A 12,488-nucleotide genomic window follows, 5' to 3' on the forward strand; every position below is an offset into this window, starting at 1 on the left:
GTCCGGCAGCCCGATGCCACGAGCCACCCCTGACACTGTTGTGCATTAGCTTTGAGGTTGTGTACATAACTGAAGGATGCTTTATGGTTGCCCTTTATTGTGTATTAGTTTTGAGGTTGTGTACATAACTGAAGAATGCTTTATGGTTGCCCTTTATTAGCAAGGCTATCTATGTTACAAATAACTGTTTGCTACATTGTAGCAAGAAATTTGCTACAATTTCAATGAAAAAAAAATTAAAACCCAAGTGGTGCTATGCTCCATGCAGGATATAAACTATAGCAACTGCTTGTTAAATTTTGAGCAAAAAGTTTGCTACATCTTAAAAGAGATTTATTTTTTAAACTAAATCTCAGCACCCTACTGCTCTGTGGCTCTGTTCAGGGTATAAAACATAACAACTGTTGCAACATCTGTAGCAAGCAGTTTGCTACAATTTAAATGTAAAAAAAAAACAATCTTTTTTCTTTTACCTAAAGCCTGTATGCTGTAGCACTCTGTACAGAATATAAACTGTAGCAGCTGCTTGCTATATTTGTAGCAAGTAGCTTGCTACAGTTTAAAAGAGATTTTTTTAAGTTTTTTTTTTTTTTTACTATTATTTAAAAAGGATGGTGGGAGCTGGGCACATAAACAGGATCTGAGTGGCCTGGGAAGGCATCTATTTCATTTATCAACAGCGTAGTAGTTGTTTGATTTAATACTGAAAAACAACTGAATATGCTCATAAGTTTTTTTTTTTAAAACATCTGTTTAGTCAACACAATTTGGTCAGCTGAGTAGATGGTCAACAGCTGAGAGAAATCACACACTTCTCAAGGTTGGGGAAAATGTTCTCTCCCAGTACTGTATGATCTCAGAAATATTATATATATATATATATGTTGTTTGTCTTTCGGCTTTTCTCGGTTAGGGGTCGCCACAGTGGAACTCCGGTCCGCTAATGACTGACAGTTTTTTTTATGGTGCTGAGTTGCCAGCCTGACGCCCAACCTTCAACGAAGGCACGCCCATTCAGTATATATGTATATATGGTTTACTATTGAAATAGTGAAAGTCACAAAAAATGAACTAATTTGCCGCACATATAACCTAACTGTTCAAATGTCGAAAATCAGCTGTTAATGCCAAAAATGTCAGACTCAACATTTTCAGCACTTAACAGCAGTGCCACCCTTGCCACTACTCCCTAATTAGCACACCTAGCATCCAGTTTATGCAGGGGGGCAAGCCCCACTGCACCCCCCCACCTCCCTAACTATATATTCCAACTACGAGATTGCACTACAGTGGGGAAAGGGATATAGTTCCCTAACTGCACTGTACCACTATTCCTGTATATCTCTTCAAACATTCATATTTGAGAATGCAGAGTCTATTTGCAAATATAACATTCACTCATTTAACCTGCACACATATGAAGTATTTGAACATCTGTACAATAGTACACTGACATTCTAATGGTAAACTATATATATATATATATATATATATATATATATATATATATATATATTTATATCTAGCGAGTAGTACATTGTCAACGTTTGCATTTTTGATATGTTTCTGAATCCCCGTGACTTTTTACTATATGTTTTTAAGTCATATTTGGTGCATTCAGGCCAATAAAGCCAAACCACAATAGCTGTAAGCAGGCATGTTTCACTCTTTTTTTCTTTTTTTTTGTTTGACATCATCGGTACAACACAGGGGCTTGCTTGTCTACAGTTTAGAACCACAGATCGTAAAATCAAGTCTGATATTTGAAAACATTAGGATGCCTGAAAAATATCTCAAATAGCTCAAAATATCTCAAACATCCAAAAGGTCATGGGCATTCAGAAGGCATTTTAGCTGAAATACTGGTGTGTACTTAATGGGCTATTTACATATATCCCATGGGCCTTCACTACGGAAGATTTAAGGTTTTACACAGTGAAGATTTTAGATTTGGCTGAGTCTTTTTTGCAGTCTTTACTGTAAGCATTTTTTCATATAACTAAAATATTAAAAACAGAATTGTATACAGGAAGGTATAGAAGTATGGCATGGATTTAGGGATATATCAAGCCTATAGGATTAAAATACAGAATTATTGGGTCTATATTATATAGTTGAAATTTCAAAACTTCAAACCTCACGAGTGAACTCATATGAAAGAAGTTTGAAACATCAACTATATAATAAAAAAAAAAACTTAACTTAATGCTCTGAGCAGGGGGGGCAAGCCCCCTGCACCCCCATACCCCCCTAGTTAAATATACCAAGTTTGAGAATGCACTTCAGTGCAGAAAGGGAAAATTTCCCATTCTGCATGTGAAAAGCCGTTGACTTTCACCTTTGACCTTTCTGACTTTCGATCACATGATGTCAACCATCTATGATTCGAATATCAGAACATTCGGTCATCTAATTTAGACCCAAATTATTCAGGTGGGTAAATTCAATTTAATAGTGCAAAAAATGCAATTGATAAAAAGAGAGAAAAGACTGGAAAATATACTACATTAGAATTCAAACATAGAAAAAGAGCAACGATTGCTATGCTAGTCTTAAAGGAGGAAGAAAAGTAATTTTAAAAATCTTCTACATACTTAAATATGATCTACAGAATTCACCTGACTGATAATTTGCCTGCATTTTAAGGATACATAATGCAAGGGGCATAGATGTGGGAATACTCAATAAAGTAAATTCCAAATAAGATGAGAAAGACAGAAAAACTGGTCTTACAAAAGTACCCGTATTGTTGGTAGAGTTGAAAACAAAACTGTGTCACAGTTCAAGAATGCAAAATTGCAATTAGTGGATAAGGTTAAAAAACAATAATCTTTATTAAAAATGTAACCTCTTTCAAATCAACTGTGGCATGTGTAACCATTTAGCAATGGGAGTACTGGCTTTCAGTGACTGTCACTGTTTAATTGGTTCCCCAACCAGATGTGAAAAAAATCTGAAATTGGGGGTTGTGGATGGATGGATGAAGCTCTTCCATTTTTATATTAATCTGGGACATCTTCAGAATTAACATAGGAAAACACATTCTTATAAGACACCCATAAAAGGCACATGCCATTTATCTCTACATTTTAGTTTCAAAGCACTTCTAATATTCCTATATTTTAAGTTTCAAAATTTTAATGTCAAGCATAATTTTCAGGGTAGGAGGCTTAATCACCTGTCTCCTGACTATTTTTTTTTTTTTTTTGTGATTTTAAAAATCTAAAAACATCATTAAAATAAGTAGGCTTCTTGAATATGGTAAAACTTAAGCATATCTTTTTTGTCTACATTAACACTATTGCACACAATTTATGTTTTACTCACTATATTAAATATAAATTTGAACAAAATTCACAACTATTGGTAATACTCACCATAACATTTGTACAATTACTTTCACTGGCCTTCCATATAAAATAACTAATCAATGTAATGTACATAAAATTTCATAACTTAAATAATTCTAACTTATATAATGTTAGTTTATCATTGTACAAGTACTAGGTTAGCAAAATCAGGTTCCATAAAAGCAGCCATTCCTGACTTAGCAATGGCTTCCATTTTGGGTGCCATAACATTACCCACTGCTGAACCAGAAACTTGATAAATATAGCTTTTTTAGAAAAATAATAATAATATTGATTATAATAATGATAATAATAATAATAATATTAGTAACAGACCTACATCCAAACATGTTTATATAACATAAATAGCCTTATTAGATAAGGAACTCATCTGGAAAACGCATTTCTTAACAAATTATATGCCTGCTTCCTTTGCAGTGTGCCAAGTGGACTATGATTTATGCCTGCTTGTTGGCCTCATTGTCACCTCACAGCAAGAGGTTCTCCGGTTCGATTCTCGGCTGGGGTGCCTTCTGTGTGTAGTTTGCATGTTCTCCCTGTGTTCGCGTGGGTTTCCTCTGGGTACTCCGGTTTCCTCCCACATTCCAAAGACATGCATCTGGAGCATTTCTCCCCGGGCCTCCGCTGAAAACAGGCTCTGTGGAACCTAGTTGGACTTTCCCGGTCAACAAATGTTAAATAAATAAATAAATAAATTTAGCAAAGCATGCAATAAATAGGTAAAAAACAGATTTGAAAATAAGAAATAAAGAAAGTGAATAGAAGTAAAGAATGTTATGACAGTAATTCAACATAACGAAACGAAAAAAAAAAAAAAATACCCAAAAGAGCGACCGCAAACATCTAATACAAAAAATAATACAACAGCAATGGGTTCAGTCTTTTACTCACCACTGTGACAATTGGTCAAAACGGTGGGTTTTGTAAGTGCATTATTTATTCATTCTGAGAAGTGTACTAGCTTTAACAAGTTCCTGTTTTTTATCATTGATAGGATGACTGACTATGGTAGTGGTGGTGATTTGAAATTATATTTGAGGAAACTTGAAATGGAATGGCATACAGGACGAATGCCAGTGTATGGCATTAATAAGAATGTATCATTAAGTTATGTTTTCAAAATAACAGCTAGGCAGATCTAATTTTACTGTATAAATTATATAAATTATTTAGTATTTATTTGTGTTTTTTTCATAATAGCTATGAATTTTAACATTAATTTGTAACAAGGGAAAATGAATGTTATAAACTAATATTTATTAATATATGTAATATATTTGTAGTATGTTTTTATGAAGTTGTATCAGTATGTAATACCTGATACATGAGTGATTAATGATGTGTACATGTGATGTTATTTCCTGTATTTAACAGGACAGCTGATTTACTATGGTACTCTGAAGAAGTCCTGAGGTAGCAGGGTAAAAGTGCTTAGTCAAATTTAAATAAAGTTCTTCTGTTTCTAGTTTGGCCGCATCCTTGTTGGTGGCATTTGTATTATTTTTTCATTAGTAATTCAGCATATACTTCTTACTAAGAAGAAAATCACTTCAACTAATTAAAGCTCATATTGGACAGCTATTGAGCTAATCAGGTAGAAGGCAGGGAACCTACATTTCTCCCACCAAGTAGATCACCACAATCAGATGCAAGAGAACAAAGAGGACCTCAAACAGTTTTGAATCCCATACCAGTGTACTAAAAAGGGCACAGCTAGTCCAGGCATAGCCATTCAACTGATCTTGATCCTTAACTTGTAACAAGATAAGCAACGTAAATCGTTCAGAATGCAAAAGTGAGAACCAGCATCTGTAATGCTAGAATTTAATTCCAGCTATGTCAGACTTATTTTTCTTATTAATGTAAGTTTGAATGATTTATGAATTTGAACTTGTACATACATAACATTGATAAATTACTTTTTATGGAAGGGCAAAGACATGTGGAAGGGAAATAATAGTAGTTTTAAATATTTTATGACAACCATTAACAATATTTGTGATATTATGCTTACATTTTGTATAGTTAAAAGTAACATACATTGTTTGGATGTTGGTGTTAGAGTAGAAAAGAAACAAATAATATTTTGGTTATCTTATAAAGGGAATTAACTTATGTTAATGTGTTTTACATCTTCAAAGTCAGCATCTTTTGTATTTGAAAAATAATGTAGTTAGCAGGTGTGTGATTAAGGCCTCTAGGCTGGTTTCTGACAAGGATATGTTTAACACTGACATTTTGAAACTAAAAGATTTGTTCAGAGAGAGAGAGAGATTATAGTTTTTCTGTTTCTTAATAATATTGCTTAAGATGCCTGTGGATGATGTGTAATTATTCACATGCATTATACAAGAACTAGGCCTAAAGTTTGTTAGGTAATACATTTCCATGAATAGTTCATTCACTAACAGGGTAATTTATGTTATCTTTTCATGACTGAATTTAAGTCTATTATTGTTACACTTCAAGAAACCTTTTACAACAGGTTTCTGACACTTAAATGGGTGCAGTCATTGTGCAAATCTATGCTACCTAGTTTTTGCCCATTGTGCAATAATACTATTTGTTTAAATTGTATTGTTGACACTTTTGGAATTAAAATGATAGTTAATATTAATGGATGAAAATAAAAATGTTATAAAGAAATAAATAATTTTGTTAGAAATAGATTAACTTCCTCAATTATGATTTTATTAGTGCATCAAATCCTTTTATTGTGTATCATGGAAAAGAAATGGTAATTATAAATTAGGAGTAAACACTTAGTGCAGATATATTAGAAAATGACCATATATTCAAAGTTTGATGATAGAGAGGTCTATTTGATTGTAGTGTAACATGCAAAATGTGTTTTCTGTAAGTGATTTTACATGGGTAAAACAACTAGAAAAGTAATCAGGGTATATTAGAACACTGCTATGCTATAAAAAATCCAGAAATTTTGCTAATACTTTATTTAAACACACTAAAACATATCTTTATACTAAGAAATTAGTTTTTGCTTTATTAGAGTCTGTTAAGCCTGGAATCATTATAATGCAAAAAAGTTTGTCAGCTATCATTAAATACAAGGAATCCGCCGAGATAAAATGAGTATAATAGTATTAAGAATTAAGGTGAAATGTTTTAATGGAACTTTCAAATCATCTGACTTATATGGATGTTTTGTGAAAACGTCTTTGTGTATTTGTTTTTGAAGAACTCATGGATCAATATTAATGAAAATGCTTAAATTTTATTATATTTTAACTGGGTTTTAAACTCTTCCAGTGCATGTATTTTAGTTTTGGTTGCTCTATGTATCATAAATATGGTCACTAGTAATTCATTTTTGTGTGTACGTTAAAATTTAAGAGTACCACATTATGAGGAACAGTCTTCATTCTGAGTCATATAATGTCCATGTTCATCACAGTTCCATATTGGTAGGCTCTGCCATGCATTGTGTTAAGAATTTTTTAATTGATACCCATAGCAAATAATGCTCAGTGATATTAATTCATTAACAGAATGTTTTGTAAGCATGAAGTTACATGTTTTACTCCTCCTGTGCGCCTCTTAGAGGAAGCTGTTAATAAACCCTTAGTAAGTGTTTCACATTTTGCTCATCTGTTCCATGTTATGAGAGGTAGTGTTCTATGTTTGGGAGAAGGAAGGATGAGAGCTATGAAGAGTGCATCGAACAGATACATATTGAAATTTATTTGCAAATACTTCCTCTGTTTTTTCTATCACTTAAAAGTTTCTTGGCTGAATTTTTATTTGTCCTCTAAAGTACTTTGTGAAAAGCAGAAAAAAAAATCAATGATGAATTAATCTGAACTGTGACATAAAGCAATCCTCCAAGGGGATTTAAAGGGTAAGTTGTAGTTTATATAGGGTCTACAGCATAGGAAAGGAGTAAAAATATTACAGCTTATATTGACAGAGTTAACTTTCAAATGCCTGACAGAATATATTGATAAATTTAACTTTCAAATATCTGTTAAGTTTATAATCCTTGAGGAATTGATACTTTATGCTATCATTATAAGATATAAAATCACAAATGATATGGCATATTTCTAGTTTTAGGATCCAACTTCATCTGAAGGCTCTGTGTTGTTTAAAAGCAATATACTTTACAATCTATAATGCTAGTTTATAGCTGTTTACATCTCTGATGTAGAAGTAGACAAACTCCTCACTTTCAACATTCTAAACCGTTGTGAATACCCAGACATGGAGGAAGTAGTTTAAAATTACCACACTTGATTCCTTTGGCACTCAAAGATTAATGCCAGGCATTCTGGAGCTATATTTAAGGTAAAATTGATATAACTATTATGTAAATGATTGTATCTAAGACATTTCATTATCCAGAATGCTGTCTTCTCACAAAGTGCCCATTTCTCTTTCATGTCTCATAATTTCATGTCATTCATTCACCAGAAGAAATACAATATATTTCGGTCTACTAGGTAAGCTCTTCCAATGTGTATAGTGCATAGCAAGGTAACTAATAAGCATGTCATCTAATGTTTTTCTGCCTGATGCTTTCATTGTGGCAAAGGAAGTGAAACATATAAATAAATGTATTACACTTATGGATGTTATTTCAGAGCTAAGTCTGATATGTCAATATTTTTCCTTTGTAGTTCTAATCCAAAATGTGACTTGCAAATGGGAAGCATCCATGCCACTAACATTAACTGGAATTCAGGGCTCATGTGTTGTTATACCATGTACGTTTACATACCCTGGTCAGCAGAAGCCATCCACTGACATTACTACAATTTGGTATAAAGATGGAAATGAAATTTATGACAGCAGAACGAGTTATACTTTAGAAGGCTCTAAATATCTTCTGGTTGGAGATGTGGGAAAGAAGAATTGTTCTTTCAAAATTAATAGCCTCGAATCTGCAGATAAAGGCAATTATTATCTAAGGACAGAAATTCAAAATCTTGATAAATATACTTATAAAGAGACCCTCACTGCTATTACCATCACTGGTAAGAATTTAACATGTTTAATATTTTATGAAACAATCATAAAACATTGCTTTTAAATGTATTGTAATATTCCACTCAACTTTGATACCTAAAAAAAAAATATTAAAATTCTTCTTCAGATCTTTAGTTAGTTTGCAAATAGCTAACTGACTACAAATATTAGATTGTGAATTCCATTAACCCATTGCGTGATTATCTGCTTTCCTGACTTTTGAGTAACCTCAGATTTGGAATATGTAAAGCTTTGAAGCTTGGAAGGGAGGGGGTTCTGGCCACTGTTGAAAAAAAGCTGCTGTTGGAGCTAATGTACTTGTTGGTATGTGTGGTTTGGTGTGTTCGCATTTAGGCTCATAGGCTCATAGATTAGTACGAGGCTAAGTGCCCTTGTGGGCCATTTTAAGCCTAGCCAATTACCCCATGTGAGACTCAAACCCTGCACCTTGTGTTTGTAAGGTAAACACCTTAACCATTATGCCATTTTGCAGCTTGTGTTCATTATGAAATAGCCCTGTTCAAATTTAGACCATTGTGTAGCACCCAGACACCCTGGGGATGATGGTAAACTGATTTCCTACTCATGAAAGACAACAAAATAAACTTGCTCTGAAGTGAAGCAAGAAAAAAAATCGAAAAATGTTTTGACTAATGTTACATGCAGTGAGGTCCATGATTGGGGTGGTGGATTTCAATGCTTTCACAGGAGAAATGGTGCTAAAAAACACCAAAGATTAAATTTATATGAGGCACTGTTCTTTTTATACTCATCGATTTCATGCTACATCTCTGGGAGAAATTTTAAAAGCATAATTTTATTGGTACGTACTAAGCAATCAGTCTACAGATAATTACATTTATTTATTTATTTATTTATTTGACATTTGTTGACTGGGATAGTCCGACTGAGTTGAAACTCTTTTTCAGTGGAGGCCTGGGGAGAAAAGCTCCAAAGTAAAATTATATAATATATTTTACAGTAAAAGTCTTATACAATAAGATACTTTACAAATGCATTAACAAAACATGAAGGCAAAGGAGACATTGTATACAAATTGTGGTTAACACAGGTGGATATAAAAGTGGCACAACCTTGAGTGGTGGTTGACAGGGGTCAGATCAGCCAGATAGTAATGGAAGAGGGTAAGGTGTTAGTGGAAGTGGGTGCTGAGATAATACAGTAGAGGTAAAATTGATAATAGAGTTTAGTTTCCAGTAGTACAGCATAAGTCAAGAACTGATAAGTGAGGAAGGCAGTAGAGAGTCTAGGGAGGGCTGTTAGTGGAAGTGGATTCTGAGGGAGTACTATAGAGGTAGAATTAATAATAGATTTTAATTTTTAAGGTAGTACGGAAGACCATAGTTAAGTGAAGAAGTTCAAATCCAAAAGACAATGTTCAAAACCTCCCTCCATCCTGAATGAAAGCAACACTATGTCGACCAGGAAGCTTTTATGATTTGCCACCCAATTATCAGGGTTTACTTTGAAGGTGGCAAGAATTCTAATCTGTTTGTCATGTAGTGAAAGTTTCTGCACTGGTGGGGGATATGTCGGAAAATAACACACCAACATACCTTGTTTAACTATTGTAGAAGGTTTTGTTCCTTTATTGAGTATTTGAGGAATCTTAGAAAATCATAAGCTGGAAATATCGACCTGAAGGTCTGAAAAATATATTTGTAACAGGAGACGAGCCAACACTGAGCCACATAATATACCAATAGAATTTTTTTTTTGCTTTCAAAAGTGACACGTTTAACTCTAAACACGAGTTCCATCAGATAATCAGTTAGCTACCTATTACGCAGCATATTCATTTTTATACAGATTTACAAGTCTGTCAGTGATGGCTGCATTGTAAGTAGTCTCAAAGGGCCTGGCCAGGTTCAGGTATGCTATATACACTGCGTAACTGCTATGCACAGCCTTGGTGACCTTTTCAAAGAAATTATTGAGGTTATTAAAGCAGAATTTACCTTTTGCAAAGCTGAACTGAGGCTACAGGGTTAACAAGTTTTTAATATCCAGATTAATAATGTCTGGGACTATACATTCCATAGCTTTACATGTGAGGCCAGTCACTCCTATGGGTCTATTTTTACAAGGATACATGGTCGGGCCATCATTATGTAACAGTATCACAACATCTGTTTTCCAGACTTTAAGACTGTATCCAGTGGAGGTTCTCAGATTAAAGAGGCAAAGGAAGGATACAGATAGGCCATATCTGGTACTAATAGTCAGGCAACTTGTTATGTCATTAGCTTTAACTGATAAGATGTTCTGACCTTTTGAAAGGGCTGAGAGGATTTGTTCCGCAGTACTTATCAGAGATGGCTGGGACTGTAGAATTTGTGGAATAGCTATAACTGTGGGTGGAATAAAACTTGCATTATGTATATTACCTAGCATATTAGCAATTTCCTTGAAATCAGAGTATGCAGTATCATTGTGGACTAACTCACTTGCTGATATAGGTAAAGGAATATTTGTAGTAATGTTTGGCTTCTGTAACTAATTTAAGTTCATATTTAACTTTGAGTTTCCTTATGGTTCTCTTATGTTTTTTAATACACTCCTTAGGTTTGCTCCTATGACAGGTAGAAAGAGATCTGTTATACTGATTTATTTTTCTTATTATATAATGTACTTATTGTCATCAAAGGCTATGTGTTTCTAAAGACTGAATAATGCTGATGGGAATAGGAATTAATGCCACAAAATAATGCTGCCTGGATATTAAACGTTTCACATTCCTGTCTTTCTGCTTCATGCTTTCCAGAAGTATCATTTTCCCTTGTGTACTACTGGGTATTTCAGTTTATATTTCTACCCCCCAGACTTTTTTTCAACAGAGCTGAGGCCAGAGGGGATCATAAGGATATCCTTAGGAACTGTGCTGATGACTGTTTCTGTCAGGAGGACATTAAGGACCTACCCTCATTTCCCACTCATCCTTACATTTGTCTACTAAGTCCAAAGGCTACTCCTCTTTGTGGATCATGATTCATCTCTGGAAGCACTTTAGAAACTCCCACCCCTGGGATAGGCACACACATATCCCTGCTTATGAGCACCTCAGAAGCTCAAGCTGCTACCAAACCCAGGCCACTTGGACCATAGTTAGGGCACTAGCCTAAATCTCTCATATTTTTGTTGTGAATAGACTGCCTTATCAATGCAACTAATTAAGTGAGAGCAGAAGTCAGAGCCTTAGGTAGCAGCTTTAACAATAGGATCTGTATGGTTTGGATAGCAGCAGATTTTATTTAGGTCATTAACTAATTGAAATCTCTAAACACCATGATATTTACATGGATCAACCAAGTGGGTCTAAATGAGAATGTACTGATATATGGTCTGATTTAACAAAGAAAGATGATGTACATGAAGGTGTGCAAGAAGTGGACATATTTGTAATGACAATATGAAAGATATTTGGACCCCTATTGGGGTTAATTATTTGGACATACGAGTTGGCATTTATAATGTCAAAGGAAGTGACAGGGTGAGTTTTATCTTATGCCATACATTGGTATTGAAGGTCAGCCAGTTTATGAATGGATAGTTGAAGTCCCTCAGCGACTGTAGAAAGATATTTGGTTTAATATACTTTTCAGTTAAGGTGATGAGAATTCATAGTACCACTATCCATTTTAATCAAACATAGAAACAGATTAAGGTATAAGAAGGTTAAAATATGGCAAATGTTACTCTTCTTCACAAGAATGAGGGCAGTACTGAGATAATACATTTGCAGTTTTTAAAAAGTCAAAGAAACACATTTTTTGTACTTTAGCAATCCTGCTACCACTCCTGTCTTCCTTTGTTGTATCGTATTATGCCTGTTTTTCCTTTGTATCCGGATATGTAAGAACTGGGTTGTAAGTGGTGTAATAACGTATACAGGGAGCTTTTTAAATGTTCCACTTTTTCCTTCTCTGTCAAAATATACTGTATGCTTAATCAAATGCATAAATGGCCATGTGTTAATATCTGCACAGCCAACTGTTATCATTAGTTTTTGACAGCTCATATCTTAGCTTTTGTTCTAAGAAAGGAAACTAAGCAATAATTGAATAACCTCTTTCCTCTGTTCTTCAGTCACCCACATATCATTCCCAGTTC

The 12,488-nt window shown here is 34.0% G+C and overlaps 1 protein-coding gene across 1 annotated transcript in view; it reads left to right on the forward strand.

The window, feature by feature from the left end:
• The window catches only part of LOC122808378 (myelin-associated glycoprotein-like), a 413,712-nt gene that overhangs the window by 333,477 nt on the left and 67,747 nt on the right, over window positions 1-12,488 (forward strand). Inside the window, exon 3 of the mRNA XM_044079344.1 lies at window positions 8,009-8,365. Coding sequence (XP_043935279.1) covers window positions 8,009-8,365 — 357 coding nt within the window. The remainder of the gene's footprint in view (window positions 1-8,008; window positions 8,366-12,488) is intronic.

Source organism: Protopterus annectens, chromosome 8.part0, assembly GCF_019279795.1.
Source record: "Protopterus annectens isolate FY-2018-M chromosome 8.part0, PAN1.0, whole genome shotgun sequence".
Taxonomy (NCBI): Eukaryota; Metazoa; Chordata; order Ceratodontiformes; family Protopteridae; genus Protopterus; species Protopterus annectens.